Genomic DNA, 27,901 nt, shown 5'->3' with positions numbered 1-27,901 from the left:
TTGGAACCATTCCCTACCTACCAGGACCCCAACGCAGCAGCTGCTTTGGACGCATGCGCTCTCTCTCGGGATGGCCGGAGCGCCCACGTGACCTGGACGGGGTGTTGGGGGAGGAGAGGAAAGGGTGCCGGCGTTGCCGCCGCGCTGCGTCTCTACCCGGCCCCTGCCGGCGGCGCAGAAGGGGAGGAGGGGTGGGTCGGAGCGGATCAATCATGGCGTCTATGCAGGTGAGCAGCTTGTGGCAGGGCTGGGGTGGCGCGTCCTTTTGCTCGCAGGTGCATCTGTTCGGGGTGAGGGGAGGAGATGAGGAGAAAGAGCGACGCTGCTGTCCGGGCAGCAGAAGCCGAAGAGGAGGGGGGTTGGGTGACGGTTGGCTCTCCGTGTCTTCCTGCGCTGGTTTCTGTGGATGCAGCTTACAGGAGGAGGAGGAGAGGGAGTAGCAGCTGCCGCTGCTGCTGCTGTGTTTCCCGGACGAGCGGTGGAGAGGGACGCTGTGGGGAACTTAAACCGAAGGGAGCTGGGAGAGGCCAAGGGGAAACCCTCCCTTTTTTCCTCGAGTGGCTGAGGAGGCAAAGAGGGAGATGAGGCAAAGGGCTCGCCAGGAGCCAGTGAGGGGGGAGGAGGACGAGAAGAAGGGCCGCTCCAGGTTGGGCTCGTACCAGGAACAGCAGGTGCGTGACCCTGGCTCTTTCTGAGGCACGAGTTTCGGCTGGGGTTGCTTGGCCTGCGCTGCTTGGCGGTGGCTGTGGGAAGAGACGCCAAGCTGAATGGGCCTGCTTGTTGTGACAGGTCTAGTCACACCTGAGTGGCTCTATTCTTTGAGTAATTCGCTTTCTTTGGAACTTTTCTTCCTTCTTAACAATCTTCCAGATAAGGCTAATGAGAAGGAGGGTTCTTGAGGGATGTGAGTGCAAGAGAAGGTTAAAGGAGGAGGGGCACTTAAAGGCAGGAAGCATGGAAAGTCATTTCGACGTCCTTCTCCTATTCTTTCAGTTAGTCGTATGTTTCGTTTTAGGAGGAGTGGTGATGGCCGGGGCAGTTGCCACTTCAATCCTGGGTTTCTCTGACTGATGCTTGGGGGCCCCTTCCACCTATTATGCCTTGCCCTCCACATGAGAATGAGTTTTGAGCTATTAAGTCTGTAGCTCAAATCTGCCCTTCACCAAAAGGTCCCATAATTCCCCCTTCCGCAATAACTGTCCTACCTTATGGGATTACTGAGGTAATGATGTATGTGAGACAGTTTAGGAATGATATTAGGTAAATAAACAAATTCATATCCTTTAGTTATATCATTATTATCTGGTGTTGCGTGGGTACAGCCCTATGGTTACAAAGTTATTTGGAGCAGACACATTGAAATTAATGGGTCGAAATTAATCATGTCCTTTAATTTTCGTGACTGTACTCTGAGAGAGGCTCATGTAGGATATAAACCATAAAGATGAAACTACAACTTTGTAAGCTGCCTTGAGGGCCATTTGGCTGAAAGGCGGGGTATAAATAAACATTAACATAACATAACATCATAACATCTTATAAAATAGCGTTGACTGTCAAAGCTCAAGCCACAGTAGTCATTTGTTTAAATATATCACCGGGCTTTTTGTTGATTTTCGATGAAAACTAAAATTGACCATGTATTATTTTATTTATTATTTGATTTATATCCTGCCCTTCCTCCCAGCAGGAGCTGTGTATGTGATATTCTAGCTTTTTGAAGACAAAATTTATATGTTGCTTAATTACCAAAACCTGGTTTCAATTAGAAGTAACCTTAAAGCATTTTTAAATTAATTTTTTAAAATTATGTGGAGCAAAACTAAGTAAAATGTATAAATCTGACAATTCAGAACAGATTGATAGACAGAAACGTAAACCTTGTTTATCAGTTTAAATAAAATCAAACTAGAGTTTCAGTTTGCTGACTTTTTAAGAACCTCACTTGTAAAATTACATTGGAGCAGTGGGAGAATATTTCATTTAAATGCATAAGCTATAAAAGTGTCTCATGGAACAACCCTGAACAATTTAGTGTTGTTAGAAAGAAGTTGCAGAAAGTTGCAAACTTGGCCACTTCACTGCTCACTCCTAATTCTAGGTCATTAATGAACAAGTTGAAAAGTACAGGTCCCAATACCGATCCTTGAGGGACTCCACTTTCTACAGCCCTCCATTGGGAGAACTGTCCGTTTATTCCTACTCTCTGCTTTCTGCTTCTTAACCAATTCCTTATCCACAAGAGGACCTCTCCTCTTATTCCATGACTGCTAAGCTTCCTCAGAAGTCTTTGGTGAGGTACCTTGTCAAACGCTTTTTGAAAGTCTAAGTACACTATGTCCACTGGATCACCTCTATCTATATGCTTGTTGACACTCTCAAAGAATTCTAATAGGTTACTGAGACAGGACTTTCCCTTGCAGAAGCCATGCTGGCTCTGCTTCAGCAAGGCTTGTTCTTCTATGTGCTTAGTTAATCTAGCTTTAATCATACTTTCTACCAGTTTTCCAGGGACAGAAGTTAAGCTAACTGGCCTGTAATTTCCGGGATCCCCTCTGGATCCCTTTTTGAAGATTGGTGTTACATTTGCCATTTTCCAGTCCTCAGGCACGGAGGAGGACCCGAGGGACAAGTTACATATTTTAGTTAGCAGATCAGCAATTTCGTATTTGAGTTCTTTGAGAACTCTCGGGTGGATGCCATCCGGGCCTGGTGATCTGTCAGTTTTTATATTGTCCGTTAAGCCTAGAACTTCCTCTCTCGTTACCACTATTTGTCTCAGTTCCTCAGAATTCCTTCCTGCAAATGTTAGTTCAGGTTCAGGGATCTGCCCTATATCTTCCACTGTGAAGACAGATGCAAAGAATTCATTTAGCTTCTCTGCAATCTCCTTATCGTTCTTTAGTACACCTTTGACTCCCTTATCATCCAAAGGTCCAATCGCCTCCCTAGATGGTCTCCTGCATAAAATTTTTGGTGTCACTTACCAGTTTCCCAGGGTGTATTCCAGAGTAGGGCTTAACAGTACTGTTATTTCTATAGCATCTAGCACAGACCATTAGGGAGCAATCCAACTGCCGGACAGCCGACGGAGAGGGGGCGGTGGCTGAGAAGGAGCTGGTGGAAAACTCCGCGGGATCCTCCCCCCTTTCAGGAGCCATCGGCCTGGATGAATGCTGGCTCTGTCAGGAGCCACGCGCACAAGCTGGCCAGAAAGCATTGGCTCTGGCCAACAGACCTCCTGGGGAGTAAGCGCTCCCTGTAGACCTGAATGGGATTTAAAAATTCAAAGGGGAATCAGGACTCAGGGGGTCTGAATGCAAGAAGGATCTCATGTAAGCCCCCCCTGGTGGCTGCTCCCCGCCACACCTCCAGAATGCCCCATTTTCGGGCCTTCCACCGGCTTCCGCTGGGCCTCCATCTGCTGGGCTGGCTGTCCTCGGTGGACCCACGGCAGTGCCAGCCTGGCGAGAGAACAAAAGAACATTAGTAAAATGTTCAAGCTTTAAAAATTCTACATTTTCTTTGATGCTGTACAAGTTTAATTGCTTAGAAGAGAACTGCTGTTTATATTTTGTGTTGCATGCATGAATCATACTAAGCAATTTTTTTAAGTTTGAAGATTTAAAAACTAGCAGTTTAAATGATAGATGATGAAGCATATACTCAAACCACTGCCAGCAATTTTACCACTGCCAGCAGCTGAAGGTAGCTTCTAAGGAAGAAGTAGGTTAATCCTGGTGCAGCAGATGAGTGAGTGCTGGCATATTGGTACAAACCCCCATTCAGCCATGAAGTTTGCTGGATAGTCTGGGGGAAATAATTCTCTTAATCTAAGCTGTATCATTAAAAAAACATCTGATGTATATCTCTTCTTTTACACCCTGATATGAAATGCAACTGGAGGAGAATGGCTTAAAAGTATGTGTGATGCACCTTAGTATTCTGAAATCTCATCTTATACTATGTTGTGTGATATACTAGTACAATGTGGTTATGCTCACCCCTAAACACTTTGTAGGGTGATGCAGCTTAGGACTGGAACATATGTCAGAAGATTTTATCAATTCTTTTTTTAAAAAAATAATGTTATATTTGCTGGTGGTGTAGTGGTTAAGGTGTTGGACTATGACCTGGGAGACCAGGGTTCAAATCCCCATACAGCCATGAAGCTCACTGGGTGATCTTGGGCCAGTCACTGCATTTCAGCCTCAGAGGAAGGCAATGGTAAACAACCTCTGAATACCGCTTACCACAAAAACCCTATGCATAGAGTCTCCATAAGTCAGAATTGATTTGAAGGCAGTCCATCCCCTTGCTTGGACCTGTGAAACCACATTAGCTTTTGGACTGGTTCAGATATTATGGGCAGCCATAGTTTCTAGGATGGGACCAAGTGCATTTCCCCTTTCCTTGCCCTCCTTTTTCATGTCCACAAGAAGGATATTAGAAGATTTTGCTTCCAGTTGTAAACAAACCAGTGTCCTGTAGTGTCCGCACTCCATGAATTGTGGTTCGTTTAAAGATTGATTAATGAGAACAAGCAGGAACACACCACACTGTCAGCTTCTGACTTGTTCTGAAACCATATTTTAAACAAACCACTGTTCTCTGAGCTTGGACATCATGGGGAACTGTATTTTGTTTCAAATCAGTAAAGGTTTCTGATCTCTTTCTGATATGCAGAATACTAGCACTTGGATATTGCAGATTGAAAGCCCCAAAGTGTGTTGAGCTTCTTGCAAAAGGCATACAAGGGAGCCTGATGTATTTCAATTTGGAGGGTATTCTAGATTGCTGCTGCAGCACCATGGAGGAGGCCCTTTTTCTCACATTCTCACCAGATCTCCCAAAAAGTACAAAGAGCAAGACCTTTGATATTGTGATTAATTCTTGGACAGACTTATATGGGAACATGTTGTTCCTAATCTAAGGTAACCTGGTCCTAAGTCATTTAAGGCTTGGCTAGAACCAGCAATTCAACCCAGAAGCAAATAGGAAGGCACAGCAGTTGACATAAAATTGGCATTGTATGCTCTGATGTGCAAATGCCAGTCAAAAGTATTGCTGCCACGTTTTGCACCAGGTGAAACTTCCATTCTGTCGTCTAAGACAGCTCCATTAGAATCCACCAAATCAAGTGCATGCTCAGGTAATGTGTCTAATGTATGTGTCAGGCCAAATACAATTTGAGACAAGCCTACAGTTGCAATAGAGGATGTGAAATCCTGAGTTGCTCTCATCAAGGTGGCACTTGCATGACTATAAGTCATGGAGTTCTCAGCCCCATCACCAAGATCACTTTCATCAGCTTGGGAAAGGAGACTGCCAGGTAGTGAGGTGGCAAAAACACTGTATTGTCTTGAGAAGCCAACACTGCATGCAAAAATTTATATTTAGTGGATTGTTGTAGAGGGTACCAGGTCAGTGAGATTAAATCTTGATGAACTGTGACAACAGTATCAAGCTCATCAAGTGATGGCTATTATAATCGCCAACATGGAGCTCCCCAGATGGTGTTGGAGTACAACTCCCATTAGTTGCTGCTAGCTTAGTCAGTGGCCAGGGATGATGGGAGCTGTAGCACAAGAATATCTGGAGGCAATCATTCATATTGTCTAGTCCTGGTCTAGATAATTTGCTTCTCCACGCTCTGAGCAACTTGCCCAGAAAAGAAATATTTCAGGGAAGGGACAGTTTTGAGCTGTCATTTTGAAGAGGTAGATGAGTGTTTGCAGTGAAATATTATTATTATTATTATTATCTTTATTTATACCCCGCCCTTTTTCCAAACTGGAACTCAAGGCGGCTTCCAGATAAAAATAAGTACATATCATTAAGAACCTATAAAAATATAAAACATATAAACATATAAAATCAGCATTAAAACAGGATTAAACTATTAAGATGTTAAAACCAATTACTCTTAAAATACTGCAACCCAGTTTAGGAGCATACAAGTAAAACAATAACATACAGCATTCTCTTCAGTCACTACCCTTAAAACCTTCAGTTCCAAAGGCCTGCCGGAAGAAAAAAGTCTTTAGCTGTCGGCGGAATAATAGATAAGGGGTTGCCCTTAAGTGAACATTTGAAAATGAAAAACTAAAAAAAGCCTTTAAATAGTCCTAAACTATGCAGTCACTTCAAAGTGTGCTTTTATAGATGAAACCAAAGTCCTCACATTATTCACTGCTACATGTTCCTGTATGTGATCTAAGTATATGCTAAATGCCTAATATGAAATATTTGATAAAGCTATGATTGTATTCCAATGGTAACATCTATTCCCTCTATGAAGTCACAGGGCCTGTGTGAAGGGCCCTGTGTAAAAGGAGCAGTAAAAATACAATGAAAAATCATCCAGCTCCTATCACAGCACATTACAATTGCTACAACAGGCAGAAAAATCATTAAGTGGCCTGCCAAGACCCTCAGCAATTTTCAAGTGGTCCATGGGGGGAAAGGTTTGGGAACCACTGGGCTGAGAGATAATATGCAACAAAATAACCTTAAATTGTACCTTTCAGTTTCCCCGTTTTCATAGTCTGCCTCTACATTTTGAGGCTGCCATAATTTTGTGCAGTTCATTATGGTAGAATAGTTTTAGAATGTATTAGTCTTTTACAGAGATCTCTAGTAATTTCCTTTAAAGATTCACGTTTTGCTAATAACCTGGTAACTTGGGGCAAAAATGCATTTTTAAAAGTATACAAATTAGTCATTTGTTACGTCTGTAGCTTGTGAGTAGGTCTGTGATCCTGTATCAAATCACTTAAAATTTTACTAAGATAATATATTCAGAAACAGCTAAAGCCTGGGAATTTTTGAAAAATACATATAAGTAAAGGACAAAAACCTACCTCTGCAGCTTGTGTTTAGCTAGTGTTTGCAGGTACTTCTGCTATTATACTCTAGAAATAAATACCAATTGTCATTGTAAATTATATGAAAATATTTCATTTAATACATCGCTGTTATTTTTGGGGAATTTGTTTTACAATATGTAGAAACCGGCCAAAGTTTGCTTTATTGCCATAAAATTCACAATGTCTTTCCATAATTAGACTTGTAGCTCAAATGGACAGAATGACTATGTGTTGTTCAGTTTTAAGTTAGTGGCTAGCAGCACAATCTTATCCAATATTTAGGCTGCAATCCTAGCCCTGGTTAGGAATTGCACTGTAATTTACAAGCTATTTGTTAAGTACATTTCTTACCCGCTCTTTACTGGATGGTCCCAGGGTGGAGTACAACGTTAATATTTTTGTTATTTAACAAATAAAATTAAGCAATAATTGAAATAACAACACAGTGAAACCTTTTTTTTACTTCACTATGCATAACTCTTCATTGTGTGGTTCAGATTTCATTGTTTCCCCCCATAGTCTCCTCTTAGGAGAAAGATCTATGAATAATATTTCCCTTTTCCTGCTGTTTTAGGCTTCCTGCACTTTTAAGTGAAGCTGACAGACCAGTATTTATGAAAGTGCTTTATTAACATGCACACAAACTTTGGGTTCCCATTCTTCTCTTCCTGATTTCTTCGCTGTATTTGTATCATTGTCTATGGTCATGCTTGAACTGATTATGTGACACACACACACCACACACTATTGTGTATGCTATAGTATCTACTAAACTCAGGCATAGAAGGATCACTGAAAAATACCCTGATAATTCCACCTCCCCTGCAACTGTTGTGTATAAGGAAAAAGAGACCATTTGACACAGTGACAGACCACTTTTACTCAGTCTTCAACTGTTTACTTTGGCATTGTAAGTAGTAAATACCACTTCATAGCACTGACGTATGAACATGTAGCATATTGAGCTTATGAAATTGTGAGTATAATATTTCCTGATGACATCACCACATTAATAGCCTGATCCTCTGCATATTTACTTGGGAATAAGTCTGTATTCAGTGGGGTTTACTATAAAGTACGTGCACTTAGGATGCTACCTAAAAATAGTAATCAAGCCTGGATACTAATCTTTTTGAAGCAATAGTATACGAATACAAATCATACTAGGGATAGATAAAATGAGAGACTGCTTTGTATGATCTCTAAGTAAAATCCTGTGAGAAATTTTAAAATAAAATCTTTAGCCCTCACTGTCACAAAGAAATTTTAAAGATTGTTCACTTGAGACATAGAAATTGGAGTTCAAAGAGGAAAATCACCAGATGTAGGCTAGAATCCAAAACGATAATTAAGGCACGCCCAGGGACTTTGAGTTTCTCAGTAAGACATTGTTTGAACAGTGTCTTTCTGTGCCATACCACAGAAAGTCCCTCCATTTCTAATGTGGTTTCCCATGTTGTATGGGTGGCTCATATTTGGAAAATGCAAGTCCCAATGCTTGTGGAGCTGGTGCTCCATTTGTCTGGATCCTGACTACTAGGTTTTCAAATGATTTATAGGGTGCTTTCTGTTTTGAAAAGCTGCTCATCACTTTGAATATTACTGCTATACTCCATTATCTGGAATTCATAGTACCAAAGGAAAGGAAGTTGTCACACTTCTTAAAGGTGTGCCAGGAGATATTTCCTGGAATTGCACAGAAGACACAAAATTAAAGAGCAGTAGCTTAGAAATAACGCACTGTGTCATTCTGGCTCTTTTTTGTTTTTAATGAAATTAGTATTTTTATATACTTCTTGAGAAGCATGTCTGGCAATAGCTCGGGAGTGATATGTACAATACTAAACAGTAACAACCATAAGGATATATAATTTATGAAATATTTGGAAAACACTTGTTTCTTTTTGTTTTTTAGAAGAGGCTACAGAAAGAGTTGTTGGCTTTACAGAATGACCCACCACCAGGAATGACCTTGAATGAAAAGAGTGTACAAAATTCAATTACACAGTCAGTGTGTCTATGTTTTCTTAGTTTTTGTTGTAGCTGAAATTGAAAATGGGCATGGTGTTGTGTTTTCCTAGCAATATACTGTTTACAAAATGTGAAATGTATAATGTCTGACCTCTGCATATGTCCATTAATCATATTTACAAGTATGGTATAGAATACGGATGTATAGTTAATGTGGAATTTGTTATTTCTGACCTATGCATTTATATTAAATATATTTGCAAGTATGGTATAGTGTGTTTATAGGGTTGTATCGCATGCTGTGCCAGCAGGATTCCGCTTGTGCAATGGGACTTCTGTTTCCTCTCCCCATGCACCCCAAAATCTGTTCTGGTAGGTTCCCCAATCCTCTGGACCTGATTTTGAGGGTGCGAGGGAGGGGTTTGGAGAGAGGGCATTTTTTTGCTTACTAATAAAGTAAGGATATTCTGCTTTTTATCTAGCTTATGGGGCTGTTGGGTCTAAATTGAGACACAAAATTGTAGTGAAAATGCTGACTAATTTTAAAGGTTTATTTTTCTATCTTTTCATGTGAGGTATTGAAATAATTATAAAGTGAGAGTGTAAAATCTGCACAACAATTACACTGTATTATAGAAATGCTATGTTTATGTTTTTGTTTGTTGCCTTATCTGAAAGAAGATGTGGACACAGTTCTCGTTATTGCATCACTATATGCAATAGTCAAGAGTATAATAGTTTATACCACTGATCAGTAATCACTTGCAGCAGTGCACGGGTGAATGGGTAATGCTGTCAACTTTAAGTGATTTAGATACAAATATTGCTGACTTGGAGAGAAGATTAAAGAAGGCATCCCTTTTTTTTAGACAAGATGGAGTGTTGCTTCAGTAGTTTTGTGAATAAGGAAAACTCTTCAGCCTTTTCTTCAACTAACAAGTTCAGGTTTTTGGGATGGCATCACAAAATATTGCCTCTTAACTTCACCTTTCTTTCAAGAAAGCTGAATCTTTATTGCTGTTGCTTAATTATGAAAGTATTCATTTTTGTCAATGTACAGCAATATGGTAACTAAAAATCTACATTCACCTTTTGAACAAAAACAGCTTTTTCTGGAATTGCAATTTTCCTGTCCAGTTGCCCCCCCCTCCAAAATCTAGCATTGGCTGCTATTGGAAATTAGAATAGTCTGAATCTGATTTGCAGGTCTCTAAGATATTAGGCACAGTTCTGCTGGCAGGAGGTAGTAGACTGAATGTGTAATTCAGAGACTCCCTTTAGACATGGCCAAGAATGAGCTCATGTAGTGGAACTTATGTTTTTTTCTGTGAGCATCAGATTTTCATCAACATTGAAAGTTGCTTTTTTGAAACTCAGAGATTAAAAGAAGCTTTCTTTCCGTGTGGGAAACACTGCTTGCAAACTGTAACTCAAAACCTCCACTAGATATGTTCTCACTTTATTCTCTTGTTTGAATCTTTAAAGCAAGATACAATCACATTGTAATTCCTTTTATTTCCAAAGGTGGATTGTAGACATGGAAGGTGCTTCTGGAACATTATATGAAGGGGAGAAATTTCAGCTGCTATTTAAATTCAGTAGTCGGTATCCATTTGACTCTCCTCAGGTAACTTATACTATCATATATTTAGCTTCAGTTTTAAACCATGTGTGTGGAAAAAGTTGATTATACGTTGATTACAACTCATTGGGCAAGATCCAATGTTGTGCCAGCAGACACAACAGGACTTACCCTTACTGTCTTCCCCACCTATGTTCTGGATGGTCCCCCCAGCCCTCTGGAGCAGCAGGGATGAGAGGAAGGGGAAGTCCTGTTTGCGCAAGTGGAATGCCACAATTGGATATCACACATTGAGTTTTTGTTGTGTTAGAATAGTTTAACCATAAATCTGGCACCTAAATATCCACCAAGGGCAATAATACTGAGACTTTGAATGGCATTCCTGGCTCCAGCAACAGACTGTGGGCCGTGTCTCGTAACATTTTAAGTAGGTACATGCCTCATTCTTATAGCTCAAAGGAGTTTTGGTTGTATTTCTGTGGCTTGAAAATGGCTCACCAAATGGGTGCAAACTGGACTAAAGTTTATAAGTAATGGGGTTAGCTGCTTTGCACCAAAACCTAAAAGCACTGCACATATTCTATGACTTACCTGTATTTATATAAACATACTAGGTTGCACATCAACCCCAGGCCATCAAGACAATGTTCCCGCTCTGCCAGGTTGCCAAGGCAGCTGTCCCCCAGATGGCCAAAGGAACTTTCCTCCTCCCGGTTATTAAGGCACCTTCTCTCCAGGCCTTCTCCCTTGGTGAGGTAGGTGGTGGAGGCAGCAGCAGCAGCAGCAGCAGCAAAAAAGCAAGACACTTGATGAGGAATTGTCCTGCCCTGTCGCTCTGTGGCTTGTCTAGGCTGCTGCCCACCACCACTCATTCGCTCTCCTATTCTCCAACCATTCGCTTAGTCTCCCACTCTCAACCAGGTATCGCATTCTCGCCTGCTCTCCCCCTCCGCTCCACAACCTGACAGAAAGCGAGGCCTCATGGCAGTGAGTTGGGCGAGCCTTGGAGTGACAGGCTGGGTGAGGTGACCCAGCCTGTCACTCCATGGCTCGCCCAGCTCACTGCTGCCCACTCGCTCTCTGACTCTCCACCTGCTTGCTTGCTTTCCACTGTGGGAGCCCAGGTCATCATGCTGTAGTTTGTAATGCCGCCTGTCTGTGGCCAAGCAAACTGCAGCGTGATGTTTTTAGGCTTACATTATTATTATTATTAGTATTAGTATTATTACATTTATATCCCACTCTTCCTCCCAGTAGGAGCCCAGGGCAGCAAACAAAAACACTAAAACACTTTAAAACATCATAACAACAGATATTAAACTATATTAAAACAAAACATCTTTTAAAAAAAGCTTTAGAAACATCTTAAAAAGCAATTCCAACACAGACTTGGGATAAGATCTCTACTTAAAAGGCTTGTTGAAAGGTCTTCAATAGGCACCGAAAAGATAACAGAGATGGCGTCTGTCTAATATTTAAGGGGAGGGAATTCCAAAGGCTAAGTGCCACAACACAAAAGATCCCCTTCTTATGTTGTGCAGAACGGACCTCCTGATAAGGTGGTATCTGCAGAAGGCCCTCACCTGTAGAGCGTAATGATTGACTGGGTAAGGGTAAGATGATCTTTCAGGTATCCTGGTCCCAAGCTTAGTACACCAAAACCAGAACCTTGAATTTAGCCTAGTAGACAGGTGTATTGAGACTGAGGCAGTAAAACTTTGAATAGCAAGATCTGTTTACAGCATATTATAGGTTCCCTGCTTTTGTTTCCTATAGTTGTACATAATTTGTGCTCCATCTATTAGATAAAATTGGCTTGAAAGTCTTATTTAGTCTTTAATAGTATTGAGACATAAAGAGGCAAGTGATGAGTCACGAAGAAAGAATGGAGGTGTGAATCTGAATACCCCTTGCAATAACAAGACTGCAAGTGGTATAAAAACACAGTTCTAATCTAAAGCTATAGTCTTATTTAATTTTCTTAATTTTGTAAACCTCTTCAAGGTTTTATTTACAATTAAGTGGTATACAAATTCTGTCAGATAAATAAATTTGAGTTGCCAGCATTATTAGTCTTTGCCACAAAATGGAGGGGTGCTAAATCTTAATTCTTATCCCACAATTGGTTTCTGTGAATCTGCCCAGCTTGCTTGGCCACTTGCCTCATTTTATCCTTATAAGAATCCTATGAGGTAGGATGAGATATAGTGACACAGTGGCCCAAGGTCACTGTAAGCTTCATGGCTGAGTGGGGATTTAGATCCAGGTCTCCCCAGTCCTAATCTCATACTGGCTCTCATTTTTTTCTAGACAGCATGTAGTGGAACAATAGTGATATCATTTGGAGATGTAATGCTGAGCAAAATGGGGGATTGGTATTCTCAAGTGCATATTGTTATCATACAGCATAGGTGCAAGCCATGGCAGAATGGATTAGGTAATAAAATACAACAAGATACTAAAATGCCTTTAATTGGCATGACTAATTAAAAGCACAAACATCGGTCATATGTTTACATGACATTAATTTACAGCTCAGGACTCCAATGCCTCTCCTGATACAAAGCTACCTGGCCTTTAGATCTTTATCTGAGGACCTTCCCTGGGTCCTCCCTTTGAGAGCGGCTCAGAGGATGGATAACAAGGGAGAGGACCTTCCCTTTTGTAGAATGTTTTTCCCAGTGAGGTCTGTCTGGTTCCTTTGCTGTCATCTTTTTGGCACCAGGTAAAAACTTACCTTTCCCCTAGGCTTTTGATGGACTATGATGATGGTATTCACTGTTAAGTGTGCTGCCAAAGCATTCTGCTATTATTGAGGGCGGGGTTGCTTTGTGTATTTCTCCCTGGATGATTGTCCATCAAGTGGATAATGGGCTCCGCCTAGTGTCCATAGGCAGGAAATACAGCAGAATTGCTGGGAGTAGGTCACCTTACACATGTGACCTCACCAGTCCTCTCCTGCCTCATCATCCTAGATAGTTACATTTTTTGTCTCTCTCTGTTCATTTTTAATCTTACCTTCTCTGTCCCAGCGGTTTTCTGTTTTCTTCACTCTGATTCCACTTCCTGGTGAGTATCGGTTTTGATTTGTTTGTCTGTTTAAAAAAAATATATATATATTTTTTAGCGTTAACCTTTCTGTCCTCTGCTCTCGCCCTTTCCCTGCCTGGGCTGTTTGGAGTAGGAAAGGGGTGCCTTACCAAGCTGGCTGGATCAGAGCTGTTCCGTTTTTTGTTGGTCGTTTCACACACACGCCACACCCCAGGAAAGTGTGTGTGTGTGTGCGGTGCTTGTCCTGAAAGGCCCCCTCCGCACCCCAGAATGGTGCGTGTACGTGAGGGAAGGCAATGGATGCTATTCACCTCTCACCCAAGCAGACACTGTTCGAATCCACCTCAGGTGTTCCGTCCTTGTCTGTAATCCTGCCTGTTACGGACTCCAGCTTGCTGGTGAGTACTTCCCCCAGTACCTCAGTTCAAGGCAGTATAACCGAGTCAGTGCCTCATAAGGTGCTTAGGAAAGCCAAACATCTGGCACTGGGATCAAAGGCGAAAGGCTCAGTCAGCAGCGCTATAGCGCTAGCCCTGTCTGCTTCTGCCGCCTCAGCAGTTCCCGCCAAAAAGAGAACGGCTGCCATTGTAGAAACGGTGTCTTCAGCAAAAAAGAAGGGTACCAATGTGTCACGTCCCCCCCCCCCCCCGGGGACTTAGAGAACGCAGCGGTGTCGATTAAAATTTCAGAGAACTTGGGGAATGCTACAAAGGTCAGCTCCAAGCCAGCACTCCAGAAATCTAAAGGCTCTAAGGTCCTTCAAAGAACTTCTGTTTCCCATGTTCACAGACATCATGAACCTTTAAGGAGGCACACACAAGAATCACTTTCGGAGGATGAGCTGGCCACAAATACAAACTTCATAGCATCACCTGATTCCTCATCAGACAATGATATGGAGGAAATTGCAGATGTGGAAGGTTCCCAGCCACAGCCCTCCCCATCTATCCAGCCATCTCATCACTCAGGAATGGAGGCCATTGTAGCTCACGCCTGAGGCCCTTTCCCATATCAGGGAGGCCCTCATTGGAGTCCTGTCCACTGAGCTTCTGGCTCCCATTTCGTCTCAACCCACAGCCGCCAGAGCTGCTCTCTCAGGGCAGGTCACAAAGGTGAGGGAATCCAGGGGTTCCAGTCAGCCACTGCCTAGTGAGTTTGTTGGACATTTTTCGGAGGAAGACGGCACTGCATCCCCTGAGCCTTCCTCAGCCTCCAGGGGCTGCAGGACTAATAGGTCACCCAGAGATCCCTTGGATCCATTCATGGACCCAGAGTGTGAGGATGAAGAGTGGAGTTCAGGAATGGAGGACACTTCCTCTCCATCAACTTCCACTTCCCACAGGCTGTTTCAGTCTGATCATTTTCTATCTCTCCTGTGCAAGTCTCTAGCAGTGCTGGACATCAACTCCTCATCGCCAGATCCTCCTTTGGCTCCTTCCAGAGGGGCTTCAGTTCTGAAGGCTCCTAAACCCACTGTGGTGACATTCCAGTACCTGATACTTTTAAAGCCATAGCCCAGGCCAAATGGCAAGCTCCTCTTCAGACCATGCACCCTCCCACCCTGGACACACGCTTCTACTCACTGGAACCTGCTTTCCTGGACCTACTGAAAGTTCCTGGTGTAGATGGCCCCATTTCGGCTTTGGCTTTCCATGCCTTGTTGCCTAAAGAAACAGAAGCTCAGTTCAAGGACATGTCGGAGCATCAGTTAGACTTCTCTCTCTGTAAGACTCACAAGGCAGCTGCGGTCAGGGCTGTGACGTCCTTCCCTGGTTCTCCCTGTCAGGTTCCCACCTGCTTGTGGCTACTGCCTTTCACTAGGCACCACCAGGGATACCACCAGTCTGGACCGTCCTTTATATGGTTTCTCACTCCGCTCTAGCACAGATCTCACTAGATCCCCCTGCTAGGCAGCACCACCAGTCACGTCCTATAACCAATACTCCCAGAGACTTTGCCTGAGTCTCTCTCTAGCTGGTTACTTTTTTGACTGCGTGCTTATGCTGTTCCCAACCCCCTTGTATCTTTATAGATAATGCATACAACTCTGGGTTGCTCTGGATACTTGAATTGTTATTATTCCTCCCTTCACCGCTGCCACCATTAGATACTGTTTCTGTTCAGCCTTGGTAATTACCTTGCCCTCCCTTCTGGTCTGTATATCCCCCAGCCAAGGATCAGGCCTTTGGTAAACCAAATAAGTATTTATTAAATATCAGAAATAACAAGATTAGTTTTAGAATGTTTCGCAAGCGTATGGTTTCATCTATTCCTGTTTTGTACTTGACTTATTATTAATCAGAACTCCAACTCCCTCTTTCTCCACACTCCCAACATCCACCCCGATTCAACTGTCATTCTTCCATTTATACTCCCAGCCATTCAAACACTCAGCCAATCATCCAGCATTCTACTGCTCATGTACTCCCCCCTCCTCTTTCACTCCACTTACCATATGTCTTCTATATAAACAGCACTTACCATATTTACACTATAAGCAGGAACATCACAAGGGCCTCTTGCATGGCGTCTATTTTCTTGATGGCCTCCTTGGTCTGGCTGAATGAGCTGTTAGATCCGGCATCTCAGGATCTCAACAGGGACCCCAACAGACTCCGCAAGACTTTTCTAAAGCTTCACAGGGCTGCAGCCTTCGTGGCAGATGCCACTTTGGACGCAATTCAGTTCTCCTCAAGGGCCATAGCAACTTGGATTATAGCATGTCAAACTTTATGGCTGCGTCATTGGGACACTGATTCAGGTGCACGGGTCAATTTATCTGCCACCCCGTACATAGGCCTGAAGCTTTTTGGAGAACAGGCCCTCCAGGAGGTCCTGGTCGACCATAAAGAAAAGCGGAAGCCATTTTTGGCTACCTTGCACCAAGATGAGCGTAGACATTTTCACTGATATGCTCCCTACCAGTCATTTCAGCCCTTTTGGTCTAATTGACCATCAGGAAGAGGACGTGAGTACAAGTCTGGTCAACATAACTGGTCCAGAAGCCGCTTTTCCAGAAAACTCAATCCACAGGCTGGAAACTGATTTGCCCCAGCATCCTCAGGAACCAAGGGCAGCAGGTCTCAACTTTCTTCCCAACAGTTCTGACTCGGAAGCCCTTCCGGTGGGAGCTTGGCTTCATCGCTTCTCTCGAAACTGGGACCATATTACCACAGATTGATGGGTGCTGCAAGCCATTCAAGAGGGCTACACAATAGAATTAGAAAGCACTCTTTCAAATCATTTTCTGCCATCTCCTGTCTCCAGCTGTGCCCAGAAATGACGGGCGCTAACGGGTGTCGTTTGTCACCTTCTCCAGATCCAAGCTATAGAGGAGGTGCCTGTTGAAGAATGCTTTTCGGGAGTCTACTTTCTTCGTCATGTCAAAACAACCTGGAGAGCTATTTTAGACCTGAAATTGCTGAACCTGTTTGTCCCATACTGAAGGTTCAGGTTGGAGTCTCTGTCATCCATCAGGGAGGCTGTCCATCGAAATGATTATCTGGCATCATTAGATCTCTGGGAGGCTTATTGACATGTTCCTATCCACCCCCAATGCAGAAGTTACCTCTGGTACTCCTACGACCAATATTGTGCAATGCCCTTCGGCCTGTCATCCGCTCCCCGGGTCTTCATGAAGATAATGGTAGCCCTGGTTGCCTACCTTCGCTGCCAGGGCGTCCATCTTTATCCCTACCTCGATGATTTGCTAATCCAGGCAGACACTTTCTCTCAAGCGGAATGGGGTGCTTGTCTCACTCTACAGGTTCTGACAGCCCACGGTTTTCTGATCAACTACACCAAGGGTCATCTGGTTCCCACACAATCCCTCCAACATTTGTAAGCGATTCTCGACATCCAGGAAGCCATGATTCTGCTTTTTCAGGAGAGAGTGGAGAATCTGCATTGGGTTGTAAGGGCGCTAATCAACTCGACGTCAACGGATCTCATGCTCCTAGCCAAGGTTCTTTGCCTCTTTATATCCACGATCCAGATAGTTCTGTGGGCACAGCATCATTCCTGCCCGCTACAGTGGTTCTTGCTTCCATATCAGCACGACATCATGACCTGTGAACACAGTTGGCTACGTGTCCTCAGTCATCTCAGAAACTCGCTGGTATGGTGGATGGCCTCGCCCAACCTTCACAGGGATCCGTGCAGGATCCGTCATGGGTGGTGATCATGACAGATGCCAGTCTTTCAGGATGGGGTGACATTATCACTCCTTATTCGTCCAGGGGCAGTGGTCAGCAGAAGAGGCACAGCACAGCATCAATTGACTGGAACTCAGAGCAGCCAGACTAGCCGTCAGCACTTTGTTCCAAGATTCCATCTTTATTGCATTCTGCTTCAAACCAACAACATCTCCACAAAAGCCCACATAAACAAACAAGGGGGGATGCAGTCACAGAGCCTCCAGTGAGAGGCTGCCCAACTCTTTGCATGGGCAGAACTTCATGTGGACTCGGTGTATGAAGAGCATCTCAGTGAGGACATCAATATCACCACGGACTGGCTGAGTCACCAGCAGCTTCAATCAGGAGTGGAGACTTCATCCAGAGGCGTTTGCTCAGCTACAGCGCAGATTTGGTGAAATGAGAGTGGACCTCTTTGTGTCTCCTGTCAACCGTCAACTTCCCTGGTTTTTTGCTCATTACCCATTGAGCCAGGCAGCAGCAGTAGACACACTTTCAGCTGCCTGCCCCCGGGACTACTATATGCTTTTTCTCCAACTCCTCTGATAGCCCATACCCTAAAGAAGCTGAGGGAGGAACGTGCGGAAATAGTTCTGATAGCGCCTGGCCACTCTGACTGGTTTTCGGAGCTTCTTTGCCTTGCAATCAGCGCTTCTTGGAAGTTTCAGCCTTACCCAGAGCTTCTAACACAAGGACCGATTCAATATCCGGATCCAGCTTGGCTGAAACTGACAGCTTGGTGATTGAGTGGTACTGTTTAGGGAGAGCAGGCTTGTCACAGGACATTATATCTACTGTCTTAGCTTTGCGTTGCCCCTCTACAAAACGAATTTACAGTTCCACATGGGGAAGCTTTGTCGCCTGGAGCAGACGCAGAGATATCTGTCTGACTAGGGCTTCAGTCTCGGAAATACTTCATTTTCTGCAGGACGGCCTCAGCAACACCCTGAGACATCAAGCCTTATCATCTGTGCTGTCCCTTTGTCCTTTGGGAGTTACGGGGACCCATCCACTAGTAAGGTGTTTTCTCAGAGGAGCCATGGCCCTCTGTCCACCTACAGTCCACAGTTATCCTTTGTGGAATCTTCAAACAGTCCTTTCTGCACTTAGGAAGCCACCCTTTGAACCCCTTAGCGCTGTTCCTCTCTGTCTACTGTCATTTAAGGTGCTCTTTTTAGTGGCAATTACTTCTGCCAGATGCGTCTCGGAACTCAACACGTTATCTGTAGCCAAACACCTCCATATTTTTTGCAAGGACTGCATCGTCTTGAGAATAGACCCTTCATTTGTGCCCAAGGTGAACTCGCTCTTCCACTGTCAACAAGAGCTCATCCTGCCATCCTTTTATCTGAATCCGACTCAACCACAGGAGAAGGCCTGACATTCTCTGGACATTAGGAGAGTATTAAAGGTGTACCTCCATCGGACCAAAGATCTAAGACGGTTCAACTCACTGTGTCTTTTCCTCCTACCTGTTTTGGGAAAAGAGTATCTACTTCCACCTTGTCGTGTTGGCTGCAAGCCTATGTCAAGTTGGCATACGAGGTGCTAAAAGTACCTGTTCCTAAAAACATAACGGCACACTCAACATGCTCAGCTTCAACCTCAGCTGCATTTTCTGTTAATGCCCCACTATTAGAGATTTGCTGAGCCACCGCTTGGTCCTCTCCCAATATGTTTGTGTCTCATTATAAGATGGACACTCTTGGTTTGGCTGAGGCTACTTTTGGCTGATATGTTCTGCAACATGTAGATAAGGTCTGAGCCACATTACCCTCCTTATCCTGGGTGGGAACTGCTTTGGTATATCCCACTTGATGGACTATCATCCAGGGAGAAGGGGACTTTGGTCCTTATCTGAAGTAAATTTCTCCTGGATGATAGTCCATCAAGGCCCACCTCTATGTGGCTCTATGAATATTTACCGGGATTGTTAAACTATGAGGGCATTTACTTTGCCTTGTTTTTTTTTAACTTCTTACTTCAACACTACTTATTTGTGGCAATACATTTGGTCTGTTGCTGTTTCTATTGCAATTTTTTTGTCAATACAGTTTACTTGTTTGATTTATATGGCTTTTTTTGAGTACTAATTCTTACGTTTTCAGGGGAGTAGGTTGTCAACTGTTGGAGCTAGCATGTAGCTAGGGCCACAATGTTTGACTCATCATGAAAGGGCTGGGGAGGTCATGTGTTTGAGGTGACCTACTCCAAGCAATTCTGCTGTATTTCCTGCCTATGGACGCTAGATGGAACCCATTACCCACTTGATGGACTGTCATCCAGGAGAAATTTATTTCAGGTAAGGACCAAAGTCTCCTTTTAGTGAATTACATGTGTTTTTGTGTAAACATGCATATATTATAATATATTTTTACTTAGGTTTTTAAATATGTTGTAAGTCGCTTGGAGACCTTATTGTTTAAAAAGCAACTGACCAGTTTAATAAATAAACATTCTTGAGCGAAAGAAAAAGAGTTGTGAAATCTATCTTGAATTCAAGGAATAAAAAGACCACCTGAAATTGCCCCTTGGGAATAATTTTATATGGAGCCTGTAGGGGTAATACTGGAAGCAAATTGGAAACACTCGGTTGACAAGATAAAAAGTATTAGTGGAACAAAGTAGAACTATCTTGTGGGCAACATAATTGGAAAATAGAACAATGTTATTTCCTTCAACTTTCTCTTTTGAATTTGTGTGGGATTGAATATTTTGTGTTACAAAATGGACGATAGCTATGGACGTGTTTAAAATATCAATGATGATGATGATAATTTAAAAAATTAGAAGCCAAAAGATTACTGCTTAAAATGGAAGAAAGATTTCAATAAGAATATAATGAACAGTGTTTGGAGTTAGATGTGGAAAATCTCTTCTGAGATTTGGAAGAGCTGTGACTCACTAGTAGAGTGCATGCTTTTCGTGTAAGAGCTACCATATTCAATCCCAGGTACAGCAGGACCCCACTCATACGGCAGGTTAGGTTCCAGACCCCCGCCGGAAAGCAAAAACCGCCGGAAAGCGGATCAGCTGTAGCGCGGGGGGTCTGGAACCTAACCCGCTGATTGCACCAGAGGAGGAGAAGATCAGATCTTCCCCTCCTTGGGCGCGATCAGCTCGAGCGGGAGTCTGATCGCGCCAGAAGAGGAGAAGATCGGCTGTAGCACTCTACAGCTGATCTTCTCCTCCTCTGGTGTGATCAGCTGGAGTGCGTGAGTCTGACCGCCCCCGAGGAAGATAAGATCAGCTGTAGCATGCTACAGTTGATCTTCCCCTCCTCCAGCGTGATCAGCTGGAGTGCAGGGAGCTCCAGCCCCCCCTCCAGCTGATCGCCCCCACTGGCACCGTATTAGCGGAATGCCGAAAAGCAGGGCGGTGAGAAGCGGGGCCCTATTGTAGGGAAAGACTCCTGTCTGAAATTCCCAGTCAGTGTAAACACTGAGCTATATGAACCACTGGTCTAACTCTTTAAGACAAATTCCTATGTTCTGATGAAAATGTCAGCATATAATAGCTCCATTTTAAATTATTTTAAATGTGCATGCTGGCATTTGAGTCTATGGAGATAAAACAACCATAATCCTATGTGGCTGTACAAAAGCAGATATTTGTTGGTTTGTCCACTGATACAAATGGAATTTGAAACCAAATAATGGATGTTATAGTAAGTAGGATATTACAAGACCACATACTAGTGATACTAGAATATGTGGAACAGCTGAGTTTGAGCTTGAACTAATTTATTATTTATCAATAGCTACTTTAGTAGTCTAGAACTGGACATAAAAAAGAAAACTCATCAATTGTGTAATGAAGTGATGGACTTTACTAGGTTTTAAACAGTTATGTATTACACTATAGAGAAGGTAGGATGTAATGGATGCACTTTTTTTACAAAACTGGAAAAAGTAATGTGTGTGGATTATTTAATAATGAGTGTGGATTATTTAGTTGGGCTAAAATAATGTCTTTTCATAAGGCATAGATTTTGGTCCAATGACTGATATTATAAAATATGAAAGTTATATAAATTGTATATTTTCTGTCTAAAATTGAGTATTTTATAGCTGATGTTAAATTATACTGTTAATAAAATGCTAACATACTAATTGAATTTTTAATTTTTTTTAGGTCATATTTACTGGTGAAAATATTCCCATACATCCTCATGTTTATAGCAATGGTCATATCTGTTTATCTATTTTAACAGAAGACTGGTCTCCAGCTCTTTCAGTGCAATCAGTTTGTCTTAGCATTATTAGCATGCTTTCCAGCTGCAAAGAAAAGGTAAGACTTCAGAAATAGCCTTTTGATAGTAAGAAGATTTTAAAGCTGAGGTTTTACTGATAGTAATTGATGTTACCTTTCTGAGGGTGATGGAATAGCTTAGTAGTAGGCTAGAAATGAAGGTCAAATGGGTCAATGTTCACTAAAAATCTGTCCTTCTTTTGAGTAACTGTTACTGAAGGTAAAGGTTTTGAGTAGCACAAAGGAAGTTACTTTGCTTATGCAGTAAATAATAAGTTGAATAGTGTATATACCAATTTGAGTTACTGAATTGATTAATGTAGTTGAGGGGTTGCCAACCTTTTTGGACCAGGCACACAACTGAAATTATGAGAGAGTGCTGACAATTCAAATTTTGAGAGAGTGCTGAGTGCACCAGTCATAATACAAAATGAAAGAGAGTACAGTGATTGCTTCTTCTCCCCACCTCCACCCCCCTGGACAACCTCGTGCTTATCTGGGATGTCAGCTATATCCTGCTGGTCCTGATTGTGGAGATACAACTGTTAAAGGCACATGACCCCTGCTTTCCCCAATACCAATCCTAATCCAAAGGCTAAGATGCTATCCTGTACCCACTTACCTGAGAGTGTGCCCCATTAAACACAAAGAAACTTACTTATGAAGTAGACATGTATATCATTATATGGTAAGTTAACTATAAGTGAATGAGTGCCTAGACATCAGCTCTTGTATGACAGGTTTAAGCCTCTTTGCAAAGTTTTACATTTTGCATGTGTCATTTGGGGAGGGGTTCTATCCACACTTATTGTGTAGTAGTGTTTGAAGAAAATAACTTCTAGGGACTACCTGATCTTAGGCAAACCCACCATAGGAAAGGTGTATCCTGGCTGCTTGGAGATTCAAGACTATTAGAAAATAAGACAGAAGTAGGAAAACAGCATTAAAGGAGAGGGGAAAACAGAAGCTCTTTAGGGCTTCTTATTGTCTGAATTGTCCAAACAACTCACTTAACAATTACAGCTCTGACTTCACTCATTAGCTTAAAAATACTGACACGCAGGAGCAGCCAGGCACATTTTGCTTCATAACTTTATTTCTCAGAGGGCTAGAAACTTACTCTACTTTTTAAAAATGAAAACAGGGATCCTGGGGCCCCTTCCCAAGGGAGCCAGTGAAAGGATTTGCTGGTTCAAGAGTAATACAAAAACCATAATGGCATAAGTACCTCAATTGGAGGAAATTTAGATCTAAAATAGCCCCAGATTAAGTCTTCAAAGAACCAGTCAGTTTCTTCAAGATGGATACCTTACAAGTGGTTAGTGCTAATGGAAACAATATGAGTTACTGTTTTGTTATGGAAACTATTGAAAACAGATACCAGAATACAATATGAGCATTCAGAAGTTATTATAGTAGGGAGGGTGACAGATAGCTATTCAACTTAAGTAATTTCTTGGAAGGATGGTGTTTCTTCATCCTGTATTCACCTGCACCGTAGAAAAGCTTAACTTCTCTGGGATCATAATGTATTTTGCACAACATATAAAAAGAATCGTCAGTTTTTAAAGTTTGAAAATGCAAACCTTTGGAATCACATACTACTTCTAGAGAATTTGGCTTGCAATGTGGACATTTTGCCACTGGATATCTCTACATCAGTTTCTAGCAGCAATAGTAGCTGAGCTTCATTTTCAGTCAAAGAAGGTGTAGCAGAGAGATTGGTTGATGTTCACCGTTACTTGCATAAGATACAAACTGTGACTACATAGACATCTTGGTCTTCCATAGTCATAGCACCTTCAAAGGTTTCAAAACTGGACTAACCACAAGGCCATTTTCTGCTCTCATGAGATCTGTCTAAGCTTTAGTTTTCCTGAGCTGTACCTGTGCCAGTAGCACAGGAACTGCAAAATCCTCTGGAACCTTTTTTTTTTTTTTAAATCAACAGTGGTTAAGTAGGAGGGTTATTTTAAAGAGTCCAGCACTTAGATGCCAAATAGTAATGTTCTGAAGAGCAGCTGAAAATATTTTAAGCTGGGAAGAGGTTGTGGAAAAGAAATAAGAGAGCGTATAAATGCCAAGTTCACTCATCACTGCTATTAATGCTTTTTTAAAAACAAAAATGATGTTTTTCTTGCATGTATGCATAATATACTGTATATCTGAAATATACTGATTTGTTGGGTCTTTATTGCAGAGAAGACCACCAGATAATTCATTTTATGTAAGAACATGTAACAAGAATCCAAAGAAAACAAAATGGTGGTATCATGGTATGTACTGACCTTGAAGAAATATTTTGAAGCATTAAAATAAATTACAAAGCCTCCTTACAAGCCTCCTTATAAATCTTAAATATTGAGATTCATATTATTAATAAGAAACACAACTAAGTGAGTGCATTTCAACTGCCTGCAAATAACTGGGGTTAGATTTGCTTTACTGAACACAATATCTGTGTGAGAGCTATAGCTCATTGGTAGCGCACGTACAGTTTATTTAGAAAGCCCCAGGTTCAGTCCTAGGCATCTAGTAGTCAATTTATTTGAAAAAGACCTATGCCTAAGACGGTGGAAAGTCATTGCTAGTGAGAATATAGCAGAATAGTATACTAGAATAGTTCAACCAAATATCAGATTTGGTGTAAGGCCACTCTTTATATCATATACTCTATGTAGAAATAAGTCTCTGATGTCCACAGAGATTGAGTTGGATCCAGCTTTGCAATTGGTGGAGTTCTGCTTCTACCAGAGGAAATAGGGAGATGATTTTTACCAATTTCTCTTCCTCTTCCACTTCCTGAAAATCTAGGGGTTGGGATACCCTCTGGAACGACATGGGAAGCTGTATATATAGTCTACAGTGGAGAGGGGGAACTCCTAGTCATGCTAGTCATGTGGCAGTGTTTGCCCTTCTCCCCCAAAATAAAAAAAGTTAATAAACTTTCTCTATTGCTCCTCTATAAATTCAGCACATGCAAAGTGAGCTATTCTGTTAGGAATGCTACAAACACTAAAAGGTTTCCTGACACTGTATTTTAGAAGTCCGTCTGTTCTGTAGTGCAAACAGGAAGTTTAATATTATTTAAGGAAAAAGAAGAAGAAGAGGGGCCCAATAAAAGGTTTGAAGTATATGATCTATTTTCCCCCTTTTGTGGGGAAGGGACAGGAAATGTTTATCTTCAACATTTTCCTCACTATTACAGCTATATTGTTGCCCTGGAAATAACCCATACGCAAATTATTCTTCCCCCTAACTTCAATCAGCAGGGAGCTTCTGCTGGATTTCTGTTTCTTCTGCAAATTGTGGCAGCCCTTCTGTTGTTGGAATGGCTAGCTTGGATCCAACCTACTGGTTCCATGTCTCTAGAACCTCAGTTGCAAAACATACACAGAGACCCCATTCATTTCAGATGTCTGTGAGGAGTCAGTAGTCATGATATACAAAGGTACCAATTACATTGCGTTGTATTCAACAAAGCCATTTTGTTCACACAACAGAACTTCCTCGCCCTTTTCTCCCTCCACATGCCCCACCAAAATCTACTCCCAACGGCTTGGGGAACTCCCAGAACAGATTTGGGGGACGCACAGAGGGAGGAGAGGAAGGGGAAGGTCTGTTGCACAAGCAGAAGTAGAACACTTGTGTGAGTAGAACAACTTTGTTGGATACAACCTATTGACTCAATGAGAGCATTAAATTTAGGTTGCTAGTGAGGCTGTTAGAAACTTGGTGGAATAATGATAGTCAGTGAGATACAGTCACTATTGGATATAAAATCTATAGAATAGTTTTATTTAGGGTGCTGCTCTGTCAAAGAAGACAAAGTATAATAAACTAGAAATGTAGCCATATTTAATATGGAAATATCAAAACAGTATTGAGGAAGTAAATGTTTTGCCTTGGCCTCAAAAACTGCTATGTGATGTGCAAATGTCCATACAGAAGACAGATTGCTACCTAAGGCTAAGAAAATCTCTAGGATACAGGAGGGGTATGTGTGTGAGAATCTCCTGTACTGTGCAAGCTAGGAAGACGATGAGAAAAAAGCATCCAGAGCATCAAATCAGAAGTAACTTCCGGAGCCTCAAGGCTAAGAACCACTGTGGCTAGACTTTGATTGGGGGGGCGGGAGAGAGAGAGAATCAGCAGGAGGCAACCTAGTGGAATTCTTGATCTTTTTCCTTTGAATATCTGACTCTCATGGCAATTATTAGAAGAGGCTATGTATGAGAAAAAGCAAGTCTAAGATCTTCCTGAGTTCTTTGGATTTTGGCTTTAATTTATTTGAGCAGAATACAATGGTTCATACTATGGTATCTGTTTTCCCAGAATCTGTGGTTTGCCATAATTTTTCTGGGTTCTTTATTGACCAAACAAGTCAAAATACGTTGATCTGTGTTACCATATGTATTGTTAGGTCATATTTCTGCATTAAAGATCTTTGTAGAATTTAGACATCAATATATGTATAACACATAATTTTTTTTTTGCTTTAAAGATGACACTTGTTGATGCCACCATTTTGTGATACTCCTAACAGAAGATAGTCCTACTGAGAAAACGAGCACTTTGATCATTCAGTCTTTGAACTGTAACCTCTGACTGGAAGTGACAAATAGACAATGAAGACTACTTCCCTTGAGTGCATTTTTACTAGTGTGCATTCTGGGCGCATGTTGATCGCTGGTTCAATCCATGCTACTGATGTGCTTTTCTTAGTCATACAGTATTAATGCAGGTGTTGGAAAATAGAATTCAATTTTTAATTTTTGGGGGAGAAATTCCAGGTCTTCATGTATTGTGCAATAAGAATTTCTTGACGGTTTTGGTGTATCCATTGCCGGCAAAAGATTGTTTCAGGAAACCTATACCCCTGCCATAGAAAAGTTAGATGCATGATAGGGCCTATGAAAAGTTTTTAAGTATATTGGGATTATAAGTAACCTATCTTTACTTTGAAAGCCTCCTAATTATTTAGTTTTGGATTCTGTGCACTGTGATCATAAAACTAGCGGCGTGAGTTGAAACATGCTTAACTAAAGAACTAATAAGATCATTGCATATTTACTATTACTCTCAATGTTTTGAAAAGGAAGATTCCCCCCCCCCCAGTTATTTCAGCAGAGAGGTACGTACTGTGTTAGCCCTACGGTGAAATTGATACCTTGTATGTGTGTATTACATTTCTGAAACAAAGGTATGAATAGAGTAGGAGTGGTTTAATCAAGGTAAACTTCGTTCTGAAAATGGGAACAGATGGCAGTGACAAAACTGAATTTGCTGCAGTCCATGATTGGGCTTGTTAATATGTACACTAGAGCTGTTTTCCAAGTAGATTGCACACTGTTATTTCATACTAGCCTTCAGCATGAGCCCTGTTGCCTACGCAATATTTCATGTATTTATATGTTTGGAAATTTTTGTTTGAGTTCACTTTTTTGTTGTGTTGTATGTCGTATTTGAATGTTACAAAATATTTTCACTGAAAAGCTGTCAGAAGATATTTTCTTGTAAATTATTTCTTTACCTTGTAAACATTTATCTTGTCTTTTAAGCCTGTACTATAAAGGAAGAAATACATTTTGGACAGAGATTAACTGTTTTGACAAAAAAAAAGTGTGGATCTTTTTATTTAAGTTAAGACAAAAGTATATTTTTCTTACTTTCCTTGTCCCATACAGCCATAGCAATTTTTCCAGGTTTCTTTCTTCAAAGATCTGCCTACAACTAGATTTACCTTTTGTATAGAAAAACAATTGTTAAACAATAGTGAATTGTTTCTTCAGCTGTATGTAATTTTATGATACTGCATCTAGGCTGTCTTTTTAGGAAGCACTGATGTGTCTTTTATAAACTTACTACCTTTACACATATGCAAACTTTCTATTTCAATGCTCTTTTTAATGTTGCCTTATTGTTGCACTAAAAAAAATCAAATCTAGTAGTCAATAAATGAATGTCTGAATTGAGTAAAA

General features: G+C 41.8%; 1 protein-coding gene across 2 annotated transcripts; it reads left to right on the top strand.

Moving 5' to 3' along the window:
- The first annotated feature begins 43 nt into the window (after nt 1-43).
- Nucleotides 44-27,901, top strand: UBE2W (ubiquitin conjugating enzyme E2 W). Of its 2 annotated transcripts, none has more exons than XM_061601499.1 (6): nt 44-227; nt 8,785-8,876; nt 10,365-10,467; nt 21,804-21,959; nt 24,121-24,196; nt 26,425-27,901. In XM_061601499.1, the coding sequence occupies exons 1-6, from the start codon at nt 54-56 to the stop codon at nt 26,436-26,438; spliced, it is 615 nt and encodes a 204-aa protein (XP_061457483.1). In that variant the 5' UTR covers nt 44-53; the 3' UTR covers nt 26,439-27,901. The 2 variants fall into 2 exon arrangements, with proteins under 2 accessions (XP_061457483.1, XP_061457490.1); XM_061601506.1 differs by lacking the exon at nt 44-227 and adding an exon at nt 335-671.

The sequence above is a fragment of the Rhineura floridana genome, chromosome 1, assembly GCF_030035675.1.
Source record: "Rhineura floridana isolate rRhiFlo1 chromosome 1, rRhiFlo1.hap2, whole genome shotgun sequence".
NCBI classification, from domain to species: domain Eukaryota; kingdom Metazoa; phylum Chordata; class Lepidosauria; order Squamata; family Rhineuridae; genus Rhineura; species Rhineura floridana.
The sequence above is the reverse complement of the archived record's forward strand: the minus strand, read 5'-3'. Positions and strand labels throughout refer to the sequence as shown.